The sequence below is a fragment of the Mya arenaria genome, chromosome 14, assembly GCF_026914265.1.
Source record: "Mya arenaria isolate MELC-2E11 chromosome 14, ASM2691426v1".
In the NCBI taxonomy this organism is placed as follows: Eukaryota; Metazoa; Mollusca; class Bivalvia; order Myida; family Myidae; genus Mya; species Mya arenaria.
Window position 1 is genome coordinate 20,433,078 of NC_069135.1, and position 18,699 is coordinate 20,451,776.

Sequence of the window (18,699 nt, forward strand, 5' to 3'; positions counted from 1 at the left end):
GAAGTGTAAAAACGAAATAAAACGAATGCGGAATTTTAATTGCTTCTGGAAGGAGTTGTTTTCATTTAGCAAAGCATTTTTAAATGTATAAATGGATGTAATTGTTCTTTTTTTGGTAAAAGAAATGCGTTTATACAATTAACAATGTGGTTCGTAATTTTTATTTATAAGTTTCAGAAGGTAAGAATTTTACGTTTCATATTAAATTGATAAAATTATTTCAAAGGTTTTATTTGAACAGGTCTTGATTTGCTATAATAAGTGAATGAGAATGAGGTAATGTATTATTTGCCGTAATATGCACTATCCTAAAAGTATACTATACTGTTGATATTATACAGTATTATTTATTTTAACTAAAACGATCTGTTATAACACAAATCACATTTGCATGAAGCGATGAGGGGCGTACAATAAAACACTGATGATATTTTTCAGTATTTTAGAATTTAATCGATTTGTTACAACTGTATTTACTAAACACAATTACTCTTCGCATTTTACATGAGGCGTCGACCCAGTAAAGTGAGTTCTCCACAGATATTCTACACGGACAATACATAGATACATGGATACAATACTGCAAGAGGTTTTTAGCCTCGGTCATACATGTACATGGGACATGTGTGGACACTCTTGAACATTTGTGCAAAGTTGTTTTTTTAGATCGGAAGAAGGAACACTTAATGATTTGGACACAGAAATTACTTTCGACGGCGCCAATCGATCTGCCCCGCTTTCAAGTTGTTAACGCTAATATTAGCTCACCTAGGCAAACCATGTTCTTTGCTATCCCAGTTCTATCGTATACAAAAACGTGTGTTAAAATAGCTGAAATGCTTAAAGTGAATAGTAAAATGATCTTATCAGCAGGTCATAGTTCAAGGATAATGGCCTTTTAAGTTAGGCACCAGCAAATGTTATTCTAAATAACATAGACAAGTCCTTTGTAGTAAGTAAAATTACATAGATAAAATCTAGGTGGTTCCCAAACTAGCATGTGGTACACGCATATGGGAGTCGAAAGTTAATACAGAGGTTGCGAACTATTTTTTCTATACGTTTGCTTTAATATTTTTTGAAAACGTCCAAATGTATTCTTTTTTAATTGGTTATCTGAAAGCAGTTGTCGTAATTGAGCAAAACCATAAGCACATAAGGCGCCATGCAATAATTTAAATAATATAATAATTTTAAAAATACATTGAAAGCTACAGGGACATGCATTTGAACATTTAGGTTTGCTTTTACTCGAAACGAGAATGGTTACGGAGGTGACAAAGGTAACGTATTTTTGCCGTAATATGCACTATCCTAAAACTATACTAGATGTTCATACGTTTGTCAAAACTAATGAGCGCCGTTCACTAAAACACTGTCCGGCCCTAATTTCTTGAAAATTCTTAAGCGTAACTCACTTAAGTATCCCATTTTATTTAGCAATATTACTTACATAAATATGATTTTATGAAACAGCAAGTAGTTTATCATATTTATCTTAAATAGTATTTATTTTAAAAGCCTAAAAACCTTTTTAAAAGAGAACATTACACAATTTATACCAAATCAAAAATAGCGTGCTGAACTTGATACTTTATAAGGGACATAAATTGGGGCCAGATGTTCAGTGTTTTAGAGTTTTAACTAATAAACATACGATCTGTTATAATTGCATTTACTTATCACAATCTCATTTACATGTTGCGGCGTTTCAATGTGTTTCGTGTACTATTACTGTAGCTGCGTACAATAAAACACTGCCATGACACGTCGTCCCAACGTGGTGAAACATTATTTTCGTTTTCTTTTCTTCAAATACCCCCACAGCAGATTGGCTAACAGGACAAGAAATGTTTGCATCGATTAAGGATTGCAAGAGGTTTTTGGCCTCGGTCATACACAAGACATGTGTTCACAATCTTGTATACTTTTGCGAAGTTATTTAAACGTTGGAAATAGGAATGGCGATTTGGACACAGGACTTCTAAAAACGGCGCCGATGGAGTTGCTCCTATCTGCCCTGTATTCATTTAAGGCTAACAGTCACTCAAGTAAGTAAACTGTTTTGTTTGGTGTCCCTGTTTTATTCACACGGATTGATTTTTCGAAATTAAATTATAAAATTGACAATCAATGAGTTGTGACCATGCTCGAAGTCTTTGTTCATGATTCCATCCACAAAATATTCGTTTATTTAATATGCAATATAAAAACACGTACCTGATACTGGTAGCAATAAATGAGAGCTAACATCAGGTACGTATTTCTCTATTGCATAAGTTATAATTATTTTGCGGATGGAGTTATGAACAATGACTTCGAGCACTTCACAACACATTTATTATCAATTATAGGATTTATTTTCCCAAAATCGATCCACTGTGATTCTACCGTAGTGCGTACACCGTATTCTTGAGCTAATGCTTTATAACGTTACTGAACTCAGGTCAAATATGCTGGAGTAATCATAGACGGATTTACCTCCAATATTGAATAATGATGAGTTTCTCCCTTTATAAACCGCGAATCATCCTGTAAACACATTTCGAATTGATAACTTTAATAATAATAATAATAATAATAATAATAATAATAATATCATCATGTATGAATAATACAACAACAACAAAACTCCACATATATTTGAAGAAAATAGAGAAATTTAACAAGAAAACAAATAGAAACAAATAGTGCAAATTATAATAAATGCAGGGTATGAATGTTTTACAATGAGCTTTCTGGGAAATTGCCTGGCAATTTTATGCCAATGCATACTTCCCAATATATGGGAGAGAAAAATATAATATTTATACTTGTTTTAATCAAGAGTTTTCTTTCAGTAGCTTAGTAACTGAGACTGGTGTCGAAAGTTGCAAGGCTTCTCGGGTATGTAAGAGTTTTGTCCGTTATGGAGCTATGCAGCGTCCCCGGAAGTGAGTACGGACGTTCAAATCGGAAGTCCGGATCTAGCTTGTAGCCGTTCTCCTCCCGACGACCGCCAGCTGACGCCACTTCATATTTTAGACGCGATACCGCTGTCAACGTCGGTAAGAAAATGATGACAAGCACGGCTAATGCATTTGCTAAAAGTCCAATAGCACATATGGCTTCCAAGTAGTCTCTATCTAACACAAGTAACGTAACTATCAATGCAATCCATAAGGCTAAACAGAACCAGGAGCATATTATGAGCACATTGGAGCTAACCTCTTTGTTGTTTTTCATCAATGATTTTAAACTCAGTGAGTAAATACAGCAAAGCACTAATAAGAATATTACATATGAATGATAAGCGACGAAATCTTTGCGTTGAAAGTCACATGCGTAGTATGTTATCTCTTCCAGATTCCCCTTTCTTACTTCGAACACGTTCGTGGAAAACAAAACCGGTTTTCTTAAAATCCACCACTGGACACCAATCGCGACCTGAACGGAGATGGCAAAGAACCACATGAAGAGAGTGTTTATTCTTGAAACCTCTCCGCCAAGTCCTATCAGACTGTAACTACGGACACTCATCATTTTTGACAACATAGCCCCGAAGCAAAGCGTGTACGAGAAGCCGTGTGCGAAGTAGCGCATTCCGCACACAGATTCGCTGGGCGTAAACACAAAAGGCAGCACCGCCAGAAACAAGAACATCATTGCTATAAGAAGGGGTATTCCTAACAGTAAGTATCTCCTCATTAATGTTCCTCCGCATACTTTACATAAGAAGTAAATAAGGACAAACACTGTTATAAATGCTCCTGATCCAGCAATTATGACGACGATGATTTTCCAAAGTTCGCTTTTAAATTCAGCCGTGGAATCCACGTAACCCATTTCGTGGTCAAGGGTCATACTGGTCGGATCCATTGAATCGTCCGACGAGGCGTTGATATTGAGACAAACACAAGGCTCGTCTACGCAATAAGACTTCCTCAGTTCTGGTAGAGCCTCGCCGATACTGTTGTACGACTTGAGAAGATCGAGGTCTGCGGTCAATTGTTGATCCACCCATTGACCAACCTGAAATAAACATTTTTTTAATTAGGCTTGGCTTGGCATATTCTTCTTCTCAGACGTGTTTAGCATAATACAAATTAAACAGATGTATTAAAAGAACGGTTTCTAATAAAACGTTGTTTTTTTAAAAAATAAAATAAAAAATGTTATACTACGCTTATTATGTGTGTTGTTGTTGTTGTTGTTGTTGTTGTTGTTGTTGTTTTCTGGTACATCCAATTGTATACAACTTAGATAGGTTGCCTATAGGTTATCTTTAGGCTGGTTTGCACTTTCAATTGATTTTACTTGTAAATATCAGTTTTGGCAGAAATAAAATATTGAACAACCAATAAATATTTCGGCCAAATGTAACCAAACCAAAGACTTAGTTTTATAGAATTGGCTGCAGATGTTTCCACGCAGTGAGCACATAAACTATGCATAAGGATGAAATCCAACTAACACAAAACGAGAAACAAACAACACGACAGGGCATTACCCAAACGAAGATGGTTCATTTCGTACCCTTTGGATAGTCATTTCGTACCCTACCTGAAGTCATTTCGTACCCTGTATCTTATTTATATTTGAAGTTATTTTTTCATATGAAAAACATTTAATTAAATGAAAATATAAGTGTTGGATTAACACATTTATGAACCTTATATGACTTTTGTGATTAAGTTCGATCAAAATAAGTTAAAACCACTAGTCATATTATACCAATGAGTACTATAAAAAAATCTTTTTTTACCTAGGTAGGGTACGAAATGATTATCCAAAAAAAAATCGGAGGGTACGAAATGGTCAGGGTACGAAATGACTAGTTCCCGCTAAGATACCTGAAGCATGTTAGAAACTTGTAATGAAGAAATATCATAATTTCCAAGCATCTCGTCTTTCGTTGATAATTCAACCGTCGCTCCTTCATATTTGAACATCACATTACGCAGCTCTTGTCTGACCTCTGTTGGACTCTCAGAGAGAAAACCCGGACATAAAGTCATATTATTTCCGCAGATATTATTCGAAGCTTTGCTGACAGCGTTAAGCAATATATCAACGGCCCGTATGACATCAGATGCCTGCATTAACGTCGTGACGTCAGATAGTACTTGTGATCTAGATTGAAAACCCCTAGCATTTGCATATCTTGCCAGCCATGTATTGTAAGACGAATGTAGCGTGATGTTATTGGTGAGGAGATCGCGGAGATGCGCGTTGAACTCTTCGTTTTGTTTGTGTTGCAGTTCAAAAAAAATAGTCCCGAGAGGAATCGGTATGGAACTCAAATCAACCCAATTGTCCCGACTTTCAACAACAATCCATGTCTTTAGTAACTGCCTTGACGTTAAACGTCTAAAGAAGTCATCAATGTATGATGACGTGGCATACACTAGTACAGTATTGACATCCGAGTCTTGAATTTTGTTTAACACATCGGCCATAGTCGTTGAGGCTTCTGAAAGTGTATGATGGAATTGTACACAAATATTCCGTGCATTGGCTGCTTCAAGCAAATCTTTTGCGTCGAAATTAGTCAAGTTAGGAGATGATAATACACCGATGTTTGTCCAATTCGCCATTTCTAACATGCTCAGCACAGCATCATGACTGTACATGGTCGGATCATATACAAGTTCTTCGTCACTGACTACCCGGCCCTTTCCATCAACCTGTAAGATCAGTTTGTCAGACTCTAAGCCAGCGACATCGTTGTTTTTATCAAACGTCAAATAAGCAGGTACAATAAGCGGTGTTGGCTTCCAGAAACGCAGATCCGTTTCAAAATTATAACTGCAAGATTCAAAGTTTGTCAGAACTTGCATTGCACGACGCCTATCCGTACACGAGTCAAACAAAAGCGCACCAAACGAAGCATTTGGTAAGAATGTAGGTTGTCTATCTTTAGCTGATTGAATAGCAAAAAGAAAGGCCTCAGAAATGACGTCATAATTGGCGTCGACGTTTAATCCGCTGCAAATTGCATCTTCTGACAATTTGTCCCACTGGCTTGATAAGGGTAAAAAGGCGGCAATAACGATATCCCCAGGAATGTAAACAAAGTCGCCATCAAAGGGTTGTTCAGTGGACATGTTCGAGCACACGTCCTTGTTGCAAACTGGACACCAAGTATCGCAGACGCTTTCTGGAAAAGTGTCGTCTGCTCTAATCCATTCTTGCACGCTTGGTGTAACAGAGTCTACACCATTATACGTCAATACTTCAGACTGAAATATGATTATAGAAACGCAATTTAACATTGCAACACATAAGTAGTAACAGTTCGAAATATGAAATAAATATTTGAACTAAATATAAGTCATTTTTTGTATACGCGTGGATGTTTTTTTAGTTTTATGGTACTACTACAATATTTCTGTTGCAGTCAATACATTTTGGAAGCTTCATTGATTGAGATTGTTCTTAAAGGCGCGCAATACAGGTTGATGCAAAGACAAATCGATAAATATGCACTTTTTGCCCAACCTATACCGTGTGCCTTTAAGCTTCATTTTATAACAACATAAGTATGTTACATTAATTATATGTTTCTGATTGGAAAAAAATAAAAAATAATCTATCTCATCTTTCGGAAATACCTTATTGAAATGGCCATCGGTGATAAGCGATATCAATGCTGTGAATGGTTCCCGTTTCGTTAACTGGTTAAGCGTTACTCCTTTAAAATCGGTAGATGTTTCAAATAGTTCGGCGTCTAGACAAGCCCTTGAAAATGTTGAGCAATTATTCGATGCCATGGCTACGCTCGCTTGGGACATAACTTTATACACATCGCCAAAGGCATGAAAACGGTCTATTCCACAGCTTCTGAACAGTTCTTTGTCAATAAATCCGACATCAGCACACCGAATCTTCTCCTCAGTTTCATTGAGGGTGCAATTAAAATTTTGACTGAAATATGTTGCCAGAAGTGAGTTTCCTTCTGTGAAAGTCTCATTTAAATATAATGTCACGTAGTCTGCAAAGTTATTATCTTCTTCCATGGTTTTGTCCCAGTCATCAGTCAATATTACAGCCTTCTTTATGTTCTTGAATGTTTGCAATATCTTCAAAGAATCTGTCTCTTTATCGTGTGTTACAATTATGACGCTAGCATCGGCCGCAAGCCCGTTAGAGATGATGTTTAAATTGTCAAGAAGATTTTTCTTATTCAAGAAGACAATAATTCCGGGTGTGGTAACGTCACCGATGTTGTCCGTACTGATATTTGCAATTGTCTGTGAATATCTGACACAAATGCCTAAGTCGTCTGCAAGTTTTAAAAAGGCGGAATGCTCGGCCTGGGAAATAGGCCGGTCGTCTGCGGCTGTCGCAACATAGTCCCAATTAAGACTTTTCAAAACGTGACCGAGTATCTGTAATACAAAAAGAGTGTGTGAAAGTAACTTGACATTACTTGATTTCTATAAAAGTTTAGTTTACTCTGGGACACAAATCAAAGACAAATATCAAAAGGTGGAGTCTATCGGCTCAGAAGTCAAATTTGGAGCAAAAAAGCATGCGTGATTCAAGCAGAATTTCAACCTACAGAGGCAAGAAATTGTAAATGTGTCTGAAATTAAAACTCTGGATAATTAAAAAAACAATCGGGTGATTCGAGTTTTTGACACATGCGCCTGTTAACTGTAATAATGTTTTTATGGAGGAAGGTCGTTTTGGCGATAATATGCATGTTATAATATGTTGCTTAAATGATCAGAAGTTGAACATTTTTACCGTTATTACTAAACTTCGACAACGCCCACAGACTCAGTTAAGAGTTCTGCTCTTAACATCAACACTAGGATAAATTGTTTGTAAAATTCCGATTAAGCGGACACTGATATATGATCATATTTAAAATTAGTCTAACACGACACCCTATACATTGATATATGATCACATTTAAAATTAGTCTTACACGACTTCCTATATTGAAGTGGGTACACAAGCGGATTAAAGCGGGGCGTACCCGACGCAACCCCAATCCCTAAAATCGTATAAGACTAATTACGCCAATATCGGAGAAAAGGGTAATACAATACGCTCGACAGGCACAATTTCGGACTTGAAATGGTTAAAATGATCTTGGTGGATTAACCCCAAACCCCCATACAAACATTTCTGGCCTTTACATTTCGTTTCTCAGGGGCGCATGTCAATCTGTTCCGCCCCTAAGTTACGCCCCCTTTAACGACAGATTCGCCCCTGATGAATGACGCGTCAATCGAAACTAGATTCGTAACACTTAAACAGGAAGAAGTACTCTTTTCCTAGTAAGGGATGATAAAGAAAATTTGAAGCATGATGTGTACATGAGCTCATGTTTTAAGCCATCCTTGAACCTGACCTATGAATCAGAAATGTGGTAGCCTTTAACAATTATTTAGAGTAATTCTCGGTATTAGTTAAGCTATATTAGGAAATGAGTTTGTAATCGGAATTATATTGATGATTTAAACGATTTTGTAACTATTACATCATATTGAAACCTATACAGACGGATGCAGCTGAGACATGTTCTGAGCGGAATGTAAGGTAGAAGCAGACCGAACCTTTTCGCCTTTACCCATTCGGAACTCCTCGGCCATTCTTTACGAAAACAACCTCGGATGTATGCCGGTACATCAATTGAAGTAGTTCGTAATTTTTTTAATTATATCATTAATTAAAATTAGTGTTTTAGAGTTGTATTTATTGATCTAAGTTTAAATTGATTGCCAGTGAAGTGTATTATTGCAAACATAATTAAGATTTCCAAGAGTTAAGACATAAAGTTTAACTGCTAAATAAAATTACTACGCGATCTACTTGCTGCGGACTTAAACGTACTTCTTTTTGAGTATGTAAACCGTCCAAATACATCCGAGGTTGTTTTCGATAAAATGGCCGAGGAGCTCCGAATGCGCCTTTACCATTTTATCAATCGGAACGCATGGGCGGTTTACAATGTCAGAATTATTTTCGTTTAAAACTACGCTGCAAATAGATCGCACAGTAATTTTTAATTTAACACCTAAACCTATGTACATAAATCTTAGGATTATTATTTTTATGCAATTATACGTTTCACTGGATTTCAAATTGAACTTAGTAATACAACTTTCACCTTAGCACCAGAATGGATTATTATTATAAAAGTTTAACTGACTACTTATAATGATGTACCGGCATTCATACGAGGTTGTTTTCAACGGCAAATGGCCGATGAGTTCCGATTGACCATTTGATTTGATGAGACCATTAACTAGTTCAACTCCCAGTGCACCCAGGGTATTCATACATCATCTTAAGCCAAAGTCAAATCTAAAGAAAAATTGTAAGTTTTCTAACATAAAGGTACGTAATTTTCGACAAGGTCAATGAACATAAAAGTAATTCAGAAAATATTTAGTTATAGTATAATATAATATGATATAATATAATATAAAAATTGAGGTACTTAAATTAGAAAGGTAACTTAACTTAGGAAATGGCTTAATTAAAAGATGTTTCATAAATACCGGCACTGGGGCTGATTCAATAAGGAATTTAGTCGTAAAGTGGAATCATATTAGTGTCATATTTTAATTATTTGGCAACAATTTAGTATGAAATGAATTTTAGCCGGTTTAGAGATGATAACACAGAAGAAAGAAACAATTTATAACTTAATACCATCTTAGATATGATCTATAACTACGGATTTAAGATTTCCGGTATCGTTGACCGTTTCAAGGCGGCTAACGAACTATTGATAATAAATGTGTTTAAAGCATATGTAGTTTATTTGTTAGGTTTTTGGAATTTCATATCTTTTTTTAGTGTTTGCTCGGCCTTTACCTTATGCCTCGAAACTGGGTATCGGTTAATTGTTTGACAACCGGGTGATAATCCTTTTGTTTCCTTTGCTTTACGAGAATTGTTAACACTGACAAGCGTGTGATCTGCAATATCAGTTGTATGTTTTGTAAGGAATCTAGGTAAATCTTCCACTATGGGACAACGTTATACGTTTATACCACCACGATAACTATTTACCTGGATATTGGAGTATACAGGGATATCCGCTACAATGTAATCTTCCTCGACTGTTGGTCTCCCTTTATCCAGCATCGACACGTGTAAAACGTCTGTGAAACTGGAAATTACACCGTCTACCTTCGCCGTGGAATAGGAAAGTATCCCTGAAATACATCAATACGCACTTTGAAATGAAATTGCAAAGGGAAACAATTTGCATATACATTTTTTTAAATGCAAAGGGAAACAACTTGCATATACAATTTTTAAATGGAATTGCAAAGGGAAACAACTTGCATATACAATTGTTCAATGAAAATGCAAAGGGAACAACGTACACATAACCTTATTTAAATAAAATACTACTTCAAGCAAAGATAAACTTCCACATAAACACGATACAGTAGGATAAAATCAGGGACCTTGACCTTCATTTAAATAGGGGAAAATCATTCCAAATTATTGTTAACGCATTTATGTACACAGTTTTGCACTAAGTTATAAAGCTCCCTTTTAGTGACCTTCACATTAAAGTCTTGCGTGCGAAAAGATCGTTAAACGTCCTGAAACATTTAAGGATCTAAAAATCAAAATTAATACTTGTGTTTGCATTTTCGTCAGTTCTGAATTAGTTTTGTTGCATATGCAAAACAAGATGTTATAGAATCTTAGTCAATACATTGTACAGTACATGTGCGTTGCTATAATTTTATTTAGAATTAAAGTAGATCGTAGTCAGATCTCTACGCGCGGTAATTCACCAGCGTCCAATTACAGCATTGCTGTCTTGCGAAATGCCGCTAATACACAAGTCACGTAAGGTCAACCGGCTCATGCCTAATGAATGCTTTTTTGTGCAGAAAATCACGTGCGAATGTAAATATTTGTACTTAATAAGTAGGTTGAATTCCCAAAGGGATATGAAGACACTAGGACAGGAAAAAGCAATTCCTATTTAGCTGAAATGTGTCTGTCATGCAACGTAAGCAATATTTCAACTGTCTGCATGTTTCAAAGAAATATAGCACAATACTTCTGGGGTTTAAGAGAAATGCAATTATCTATACGCAAACACGAAAAAAGATCTAAGAAAAATACAAGCAAAATATTTATCTTTATATGTGTATAACGATATTCACTCAGTGAAAAATGAAACACTTCGCGCCACGTGTTTGCAAATCTTGGCATTGTCAACAGCTATATCTCTGAGACAAAATAATTGAGTATCTATAAAAACGTCATCCCTCCGAACATCTGTAACCAATAGGCATGATAAAAAAGCTTATTTTTTCTAGGACAAGTTGAACTGGTATTCTAATAGCTAAGACAACGACAATTGGCTTTATCTTATCTCAAAGACAATGACAATTGACTTTATCTTATGGCTAAGACAACGACAATTGACTTTATCTTATATCTACGACAACGACAATTGACTTTATCTTATCTCTAAGACAACACCAAATGGATGTCTCTTACCTTTAGGACAACGACAGTTGACTTTCTAATTGCCGTTATCTTATCTCTAGGACGACGATAAATGGCTTTATCTTATCTCTAGGGCAACGACAATTGAATTTATCTTATCTCTAGGACAACGACAATTGAATTTATCTTATCTCTAGGACAACGACAGTTGACTTTCTCTTGTCTCAAGGACAACGGGAATTGACGTTAACTTATCTCAAGGACAACGCCAAATAGCTTTATATTAACTCTAGGACAACGTCAATTGACTTTCTCTTATCCTATGACAACACCAAATGGCATTCTCTTATCTCTACGACAACGACAATTGAATTTCTCTTATCTCTAGGACAACGCCAAATTGCTTTCTTTATCTCTAGGTCAACGACAATTGAATTTATCTTATCTCTAGGACAACGCCAGATTGCTTTTTCTTATCTCTAGAGCAACGACAATTGAATTTATCTTATCTCTAGGACAACGCCAAATGGCTTTCTCTTACCTCTAGGACAACGACAACTTACTCTCTTCTCTCTACGACAATGCCAAATGTCTTTCTCTTATCTCTACGATAACGACAATTGAATTTCTCTTATTTCTATTCTATCGACAATTGACTTTCTCTTATCTCTACGACAATGCCAAATGGCTTTCTCTTATCTCTAGGACAACGCAAAATGACTTTCTCTTACCTCTAGGCTTTCTCTGACCTTTAGGACAACGACAACTGACTTTTCTCTCTTGTCTCTATGGCAACGACAATTTACATTATCTATGACAACGATAATTGTCTTTCTCTTATCTCGAGAAAAACGACAATTTGCTTTATCTTATATATAGGACAACGGGCTTTCTCCTATTTCTTTGACAACAGCATCCGACTATCTTTAGAACAACGACAATTTGTTTTTGTTTTCTTATATCTATAACAACGACAATTGACCCTCTTATCTCTAAAAAAAATAACAATCGGGGTTAACTGCGCTAACCTTTCTCTAGAACAACTACAAATGGCTTGCTCGTTATCCCCAGAACTGTAATGCGGTTCTCTCATCCCCAGGACAGTAGCATTTGGCTTTCACATCTAGGACAACGACATATGACTTCGTCTGATCCCTAAGACACGACACTGGGCTTTCTCGTAGGCGTTAGAGCATATTTTAGAAAGAAAATACAGATGACTAATTATACCTGTTACGATTGACCTGGTTGCATTTTCACATCTTGGGTCGTAAAGGCGATTACGAAGCAACGTTGCAACACGTCTCTCTGAACCACAGCTGTCGTATATCTCAATACCTGTAATTAGAAAGTATGTAGAATATTGCTGGTAATAAAATACAGATTAATCAGTCAGGGGAAAATTTACAGTATTGATGAGTGAATAAGTCGATTAAAGATATTCTCAGGTTGGCAAAATACATATGATATGATTAACACAACGAGACGCATACTTGATAATGCATCACAATAATTGTATTATTTTGTTTAATTCAATTTTTGATAAATGGCAGTTTAATGTAATTCAGTCGAAATCAGAAGTGTTCAAACGTCATACAAATCAAGACGAATATAACATTTGTAGGATATACTGCTCATTTTCTTAAACATTGTATAACGAATTTCCATGCTAAGTTGAACTTCATAGCGGATACCTATGCCAGATAATATCAGAATCTTGTCCTGACTTATTGTGACATATCTGTAGCTACACTCGACATTTAGGTAACATATCTTCACCAAGAACGATTATTCAAACAGTGTCTCAGGAAATGTAAAGATAGTGATACTAATGTATCTTGTTTTAATAGCAATAAAAGAGATATACCCGATCTCTATCTTTAAGCATTACCAGGGTATCATTAAACTGCAAACAGATGCGCTGAAAATTGCACATACCAATGACGTGCACATGTGCATCAAGCAAAAGTGTGTTACCTGTATTGTTGTCTGCCAGGGATTTCCAGTACAAAAAGTGAGCCCTCTCATAGTTTACCCAATCTGGCCAGCCACTGCATGCGCCATCTTGAAACTCCCCGTGGATGTCTATAAATACCAAAATCACGTGATCGCCCGGTGACGTAAGAACTGGGTCAAGGTCGTTGCTATGGACGAGTTGTTGGGTCAAAAAAACGATGAAAAACACCGTTATAAATGTCGTCAACGATGTAGAAGACATGATGAGCAACTCTTTGTCAGTTAAGGATCATCATTCCTGAAAAATACAAATGCAAGCATTTTTTAGAGTTTTTATAATTATATAGCAATTTGTTGTATACATGGTGAGAATAAGATCATGTGCAGGTCATTGATTCGTTAAAAGATATTCAAGATCACTTATTATGGGACTCTAACTATAGCTTTATTTAATAGCTCAGTATAGCTTTAATCTTTTGAAATGCAAAATGCCAACACTAGCAGACATAATGCACATGGTGATTTTTTTTCTCGGTGTATTTTTGTGTGTGCAAGTGTGCGCAAGTTTGACTTCCAGTCTCTAGCAGATAGTAAAATCAGGTGAAATGTTTTCAAATTGTTTAGTTTGGAACAGAAACAAAACTCATGGATAAGAACTGGTTATATATTTTAAATCGTATTTAAATATTGAAAATAAACATCCGAGAACCTCTAAAGTCCTTCTGGGCTTATGACTATAGATAAAAGATAGTGATCCGAGCAAGATCAGTATTCTTGTTGCAAGGATTTCAATATTTTGTTGATCTCAATTTAGCCTACTTTAGGTACCATATCATTAAGTTATATTTTGAACTGTCCCATTGACTGAAATGTATAATTAAGATTATGGTGTCTCCATATGACATACCATAGAAATCATTTTAAAGGGTTTGGGTTACTATGGTAACCCATATGATATAAGTATCATTTTAAAGGATATGATTTGCTTTAGTTATGGTAACCCAATATGATATAGCTATCATTTTAATTAATTTGTTTTTATGGTATCCTCTTATGATATATTTATCATTTTCAAGCATTTGGTTACTTGGGTAACCCATATGATAAAGGTTACATTTTAATGGGACTCGCTCATGTTTTCGGACCAAAATTTATTTTTCACGTAATGCCTCTGAAAACATTTATTTTATCACTATTTTACTCCATGATACGGAAATTGCAGAAAAAAATACAATGAAAGTATAAGAATGTTTTGGTTTTAGTGGGGTACGAACAAGAAAAAGACACGAAAAAACAACGCCTGAACCACATGGACTCGTATAATGTTTATTGGGTTTTTTACCTTTAAACAATACGTAACTGAACAAAAATCAAAACTTGCTGAAAAGTTCCAGCTGAAAGTATCAACCATGAGTGCGTCCCTATAGTACAATCTTAAGGAATTGTATTGTTAATGTATCCCCATATGATATAAGTATCAATTTAAAGCATTTGTTTTTATGGTTACCAAATATTATATTTATGTTTACATCATTTTAAATAAATTGGTTGCTATGGTAACGACATATGATAAGGATGTCATTTAAAAGGATCTTGGTTCCTATGGTAAAGCCATTTGAAATAGCTATCATTTGAATAGGGTTTTGCTGCAATTGTGACCCAATTATATATAGTTATCATTTTAATAGAGATGGTTGCTAATAGCGGCATATATATTCAATTTTGCAACCTTCCAGGGCCACAAAATCTAGTTTGTAATGCCTACAAATGATACCAGATCTATAAACGTCAGGGGCGGATCCAGGATTTTTAAAGTGTTTGCACGAGTGTTTGCAGGTATTCCCCAAGAAAATTTTAACAATTTCTAGTCTGAAATGGTGCTTTTTGGGCATAGTTCATTCCCTTTTTCTTCTATATAGAAATTTATAATAAAATGAACGATTTTAGAGGGGAGTGAACGGGCCGGGTGCGGCCACACCCCTGAACCGGTAGTGAACGTGGTTATAATTCAGGCTTCCCAATGGGAGGGGGCTCCGTATGTATAGCGCTTCTCAACTTCTTATACAGTGCATATCACAAATAAAGCTTCATCACAATTGAAAATCACTCGACTTAATCCATTTGCGTACACTTAATGATGACTTTTGTTTTCAAAACGCGATCGAAAAAGCAAAAACAAGGAAAACGCTTGTAGCCAACTAATTGTACCGAGTCAGATGTAAGGGAGTGGTTTAATTAATTAATTTCTTTTGTTTCGTGATTTCCTGTGTTTTCCTGGTATTGTTTCGAAAGATCTCGTTAATATTTCATTTTGTTTTCCGCTTTCAAGAACACAGAACACGTAGTTGGAGTGTAATTATGACAATTTATCACCATAAGATGGAGGGTAACACAACATCATTAACTGCAAACAATTTAATAATTCAACATTGCACAAGATGATCTTTGTCGGATCGTTGGTTGTTTCTCGTTTGTACATATCTTGAACATTTTTTCTTACAACACACCATTAAGAGATCAGCTTATTCGCATAATATTCCAAATTATTACAAATAGCTCCACTTTGAAGACAGCTATTTGATTTCATCATATTCAAATTACGCTCGGGTCGGTTTGCCGATATAATGTATTCAGTTCCTCAGGGGCAATATTCATAAACCATTTTCAGTCATTTTCTAACTTAATGCTACTCTCACAGATAGACAGTTTTGACAACTTTTCAATTTTCAGTCTTGGAATGAGCCAATTTTGCGTAAATGTCAGGAATCAATCAAATCAAATCAAATCAAATCAAATCAATCAAATAATAATATACGTTCTAAGCATAAGTTATTATAGTAAATATGGAAACCTGTGGTCTGATCTTTTGTCAGTAGTCTTATATCCTTTGTTTCCAGACATCATCATGTTACGCAAATATTGACCGCTAAATTGAAATAACTACGCGATCTTCTTGCAGCGTAGTTAAATGTAAATACTTCTGACATTGTTAACCGCCCATATATATACATCCAAGGTTGTTTCGAAGGGAAATGGCCGAAGTTCTCCGATTTGACCAACTAACTCTAAACAATAGCACTTAAAATCCGTCGAGATTTAAAGTTCATCTGACCAATGTGCAAAGCAAATTAGCGCACGGATATAGTCAGGTGCACAATCGTTTAGTTTTCATATTACTCCGCTACATTTCATTGATCTATTTTGAATATTTAAGGCAAATCCTGTCAGATCGTTAGCAGGTGAAAATATAAATAAATTCCTCCTATTTATTAAGAAACAAAGCTTCTCTTAATATTCCTGTACACATACCGAACGATTCAAGTGTTGAAACAAAATTTAATCCAAATAAAAAAAAAATCAGCAAATAACCTCATTATTTCAATTTGTTTCAGACGATTTTAGCATTTTTATCAACGATATAATTATATGGTGGTTTATGTTAAATAAGGAATACCTACTGTTAAGGAAAACCAAGCGATTACCGGTCTGCCAACATCTACCCTTTAATAGTGATCATTTAGAATGTTTGCATAACTAACTGTGTTCCATATATCCATCCATATATTTTACGACCGCAAAACGTGTGCATTCGGTAAAACTCCAAGAATAGAATGCTTTATCACAGTATTGCTTCCTAATACGATTACTTTCAGCCAAACAAATATGAATAATAGAAACAATATCTCACCCAAGTAAGACGACGGTTTTCTCCTTGGCTTTAAAACAACAGGCATAATATATAATTTAGTCAATTGTATAGTGACAGATGCATAAAGGGGACTCGCTCACAGACAATTGTATAGTGACAGATGCATTTAGGGGACTCGCTCACAGACAATTGTATAGTGACAGATGCATTAAGGGGACTCGCTCACAGACAATTGTATAGTGACAGATGCATAAAGGGGACTCGCTCACAGACAATTGTATAGTGACAGATGCATTTAGGGGACTCGCTCACAGACAATTGTATAGTGACAGATGCATTTAGGGGACTCGCTCACAGACAATTGTATAGTGACAGATGCATTCAGGGGACTCGCTCACAGACAATTGTATAGTGACAGATGCATTTAGGGGACTCGCTCACAGACAATTGTATAGTGACAGATGCATTCAGGGGACTCGCTCACAGACAATTGTATAGTGACAGATGCATTTAGGGGACTCGCTCACAGACAATTGTATAGTGACAGATGCATTTAGGGGACTCGCTCACAGACAATTGTATAGTGACAGATGCATTCAGGGGACTCGCTCACAGACAATTGTATAGTGACAGATGCATTTAGGGGACTCGCTCACAGACAATTGTATAGTGACAGATGCATTTAGGGGACTCGCTCACAGACAATTGGTAACATCTTGGATGAGTGCCGTAAAAGAAGTTACTAAAATAATTATAAAAGTAATGATTGTAGTGTTCTAACGGTGTATTTTTATCACCAAATTCAAATTGGTTCACCGTGAAGTGTTCTTTTGTATAAATGATTAAGACTAATGAGAGTAATTACCAGACTTAACTGCTAAGTTGAAATTACTACGCGACCAACTTCCAGCGTAGTTAAATGTAAATAATTCTGACATTGTAAAACGTCCATATACATCCGGGGTTAATTTCAATGGAAGATGTGATGGGATTGGCTCATAGATTGTTTGTTGGCAACGATATTTTAGATGTGTTGAAATTGAGTTACTTTACATTTTATTAAAAATAGTATACAGCAACAGTACGTCAGATGCTGATTTATGTATTGCCCAAGGTCAATGTTGCAAAGTGATATTCACTTGAACAGTATTTCGCAAATCATAGCCTACAATAATTTTATTTTCAAAAAAGGTTTTCTAAGGCTTTTCAGCCAAAAATGCAATTTAAAATATATATATATTAATAACTGAGCTCTTATTCAAACTGTTGATACTGTTATATTAGCGAAGGTGGTAGTGGCTTTGGTGGTGGTGGTGGTGGTGGTGGTGCTGCTGCTGCTGATGATGATGATACTGTTTTTATTACTAAAATAAAATCCACTTTATTCGACAATTTTTTATGATGATGATGATGATGTTGATGGTGGTGATGATGGTGATATTGCTGCTGCTGATGATGATGATGATGACGACAATGACGACGACGATGATGATGACGACGACGACGACGACGATGATGGGAGGAGGAGATGATGATGATGATGAGAGGAGGAGCAGGAGCAGGAGGAGGAGGAGGAGGAGGAGGATATTGATGATCAAGAAATAAATAGACGTATAACAAATGTACACATGAGACACAGTATCATTTTAACGCAAAACTGACATTGCTGG

General features: G+C 35.8%; 1 protein-coding gene and 2 long non-coding RNA genes across 6 annotated transcripts in view; 2 read left to right on the top strand and 1 right to left on the bottom strand.

Moving 5' to 3' along the window:
• On the top strand, nt 1–3,485 carry LOC128217921 (uncharacterized). Of its 2 annotated transcripts, none has more exons than XR_008258292.1 (3): nt 1–2,051; nt 2,841–3,047; nt 3,346–3,485. It is a non-coding gene; the product is annotated as an uncharacterized LOC128217921 (long non-coding RNA). The 2 variants fall into 2 exon arrangements; XR_008258291.1 differs by having other exon boundaries at nt 8–2,051; nt 2,844–3,047.
• Nucleotides 2,607–18,699, bottom strand: part of LOC128217919 (metabotropic glutamate receptor 2-like) — a 26,405-nt gene continuing 10,312 nt past the window's right edge. For all 3 annotated transcript variants that reach the window (XM_052925378.1, XM_052925379.1, XM_052925377.1), the window contains 6 exons: nt 13,402–13,678; nt 12,655–12,762; nt 10,015–10,160; nt 6,594–7,370; nt 4,833–6,221; nt 2,607–4,011 (listed from right to left, as the gene is read on the bottom strand). In XM_052925378.1, the coding sequence (XP_052781338.1) occupies nt 2,845–4,011; nt 4,833–6,221; nt 6,594–7,370; nt 10,015–10,160; nt 12,655–12,762; nt 13,402–13,642 (3,828 nt within the window). In that variant the 5' untranslated portion in view covers nt 13,643–13,678 and the 3' untranslated portion in view covers nt 2,607–2,844. The remainder of the gene's footprint in view (nt 4,012–4,832; nt 6,222–6,593; nt 7,371–10,014; nt 10,161–12,654; nt 12,763–13,401; nt 13,679–18,699) is intronic.
• LOC128217922 (uncharacterized) lies at nt 3,531–4,168 on the top strand. The gene is made up of 2 exons (XR_008258293.1): nt 3,531–3,671; nt 3,804–4,168. It is a non-coding gene; the product is annotated as an uncharacterized LOC128217922 (long non-coding RNA).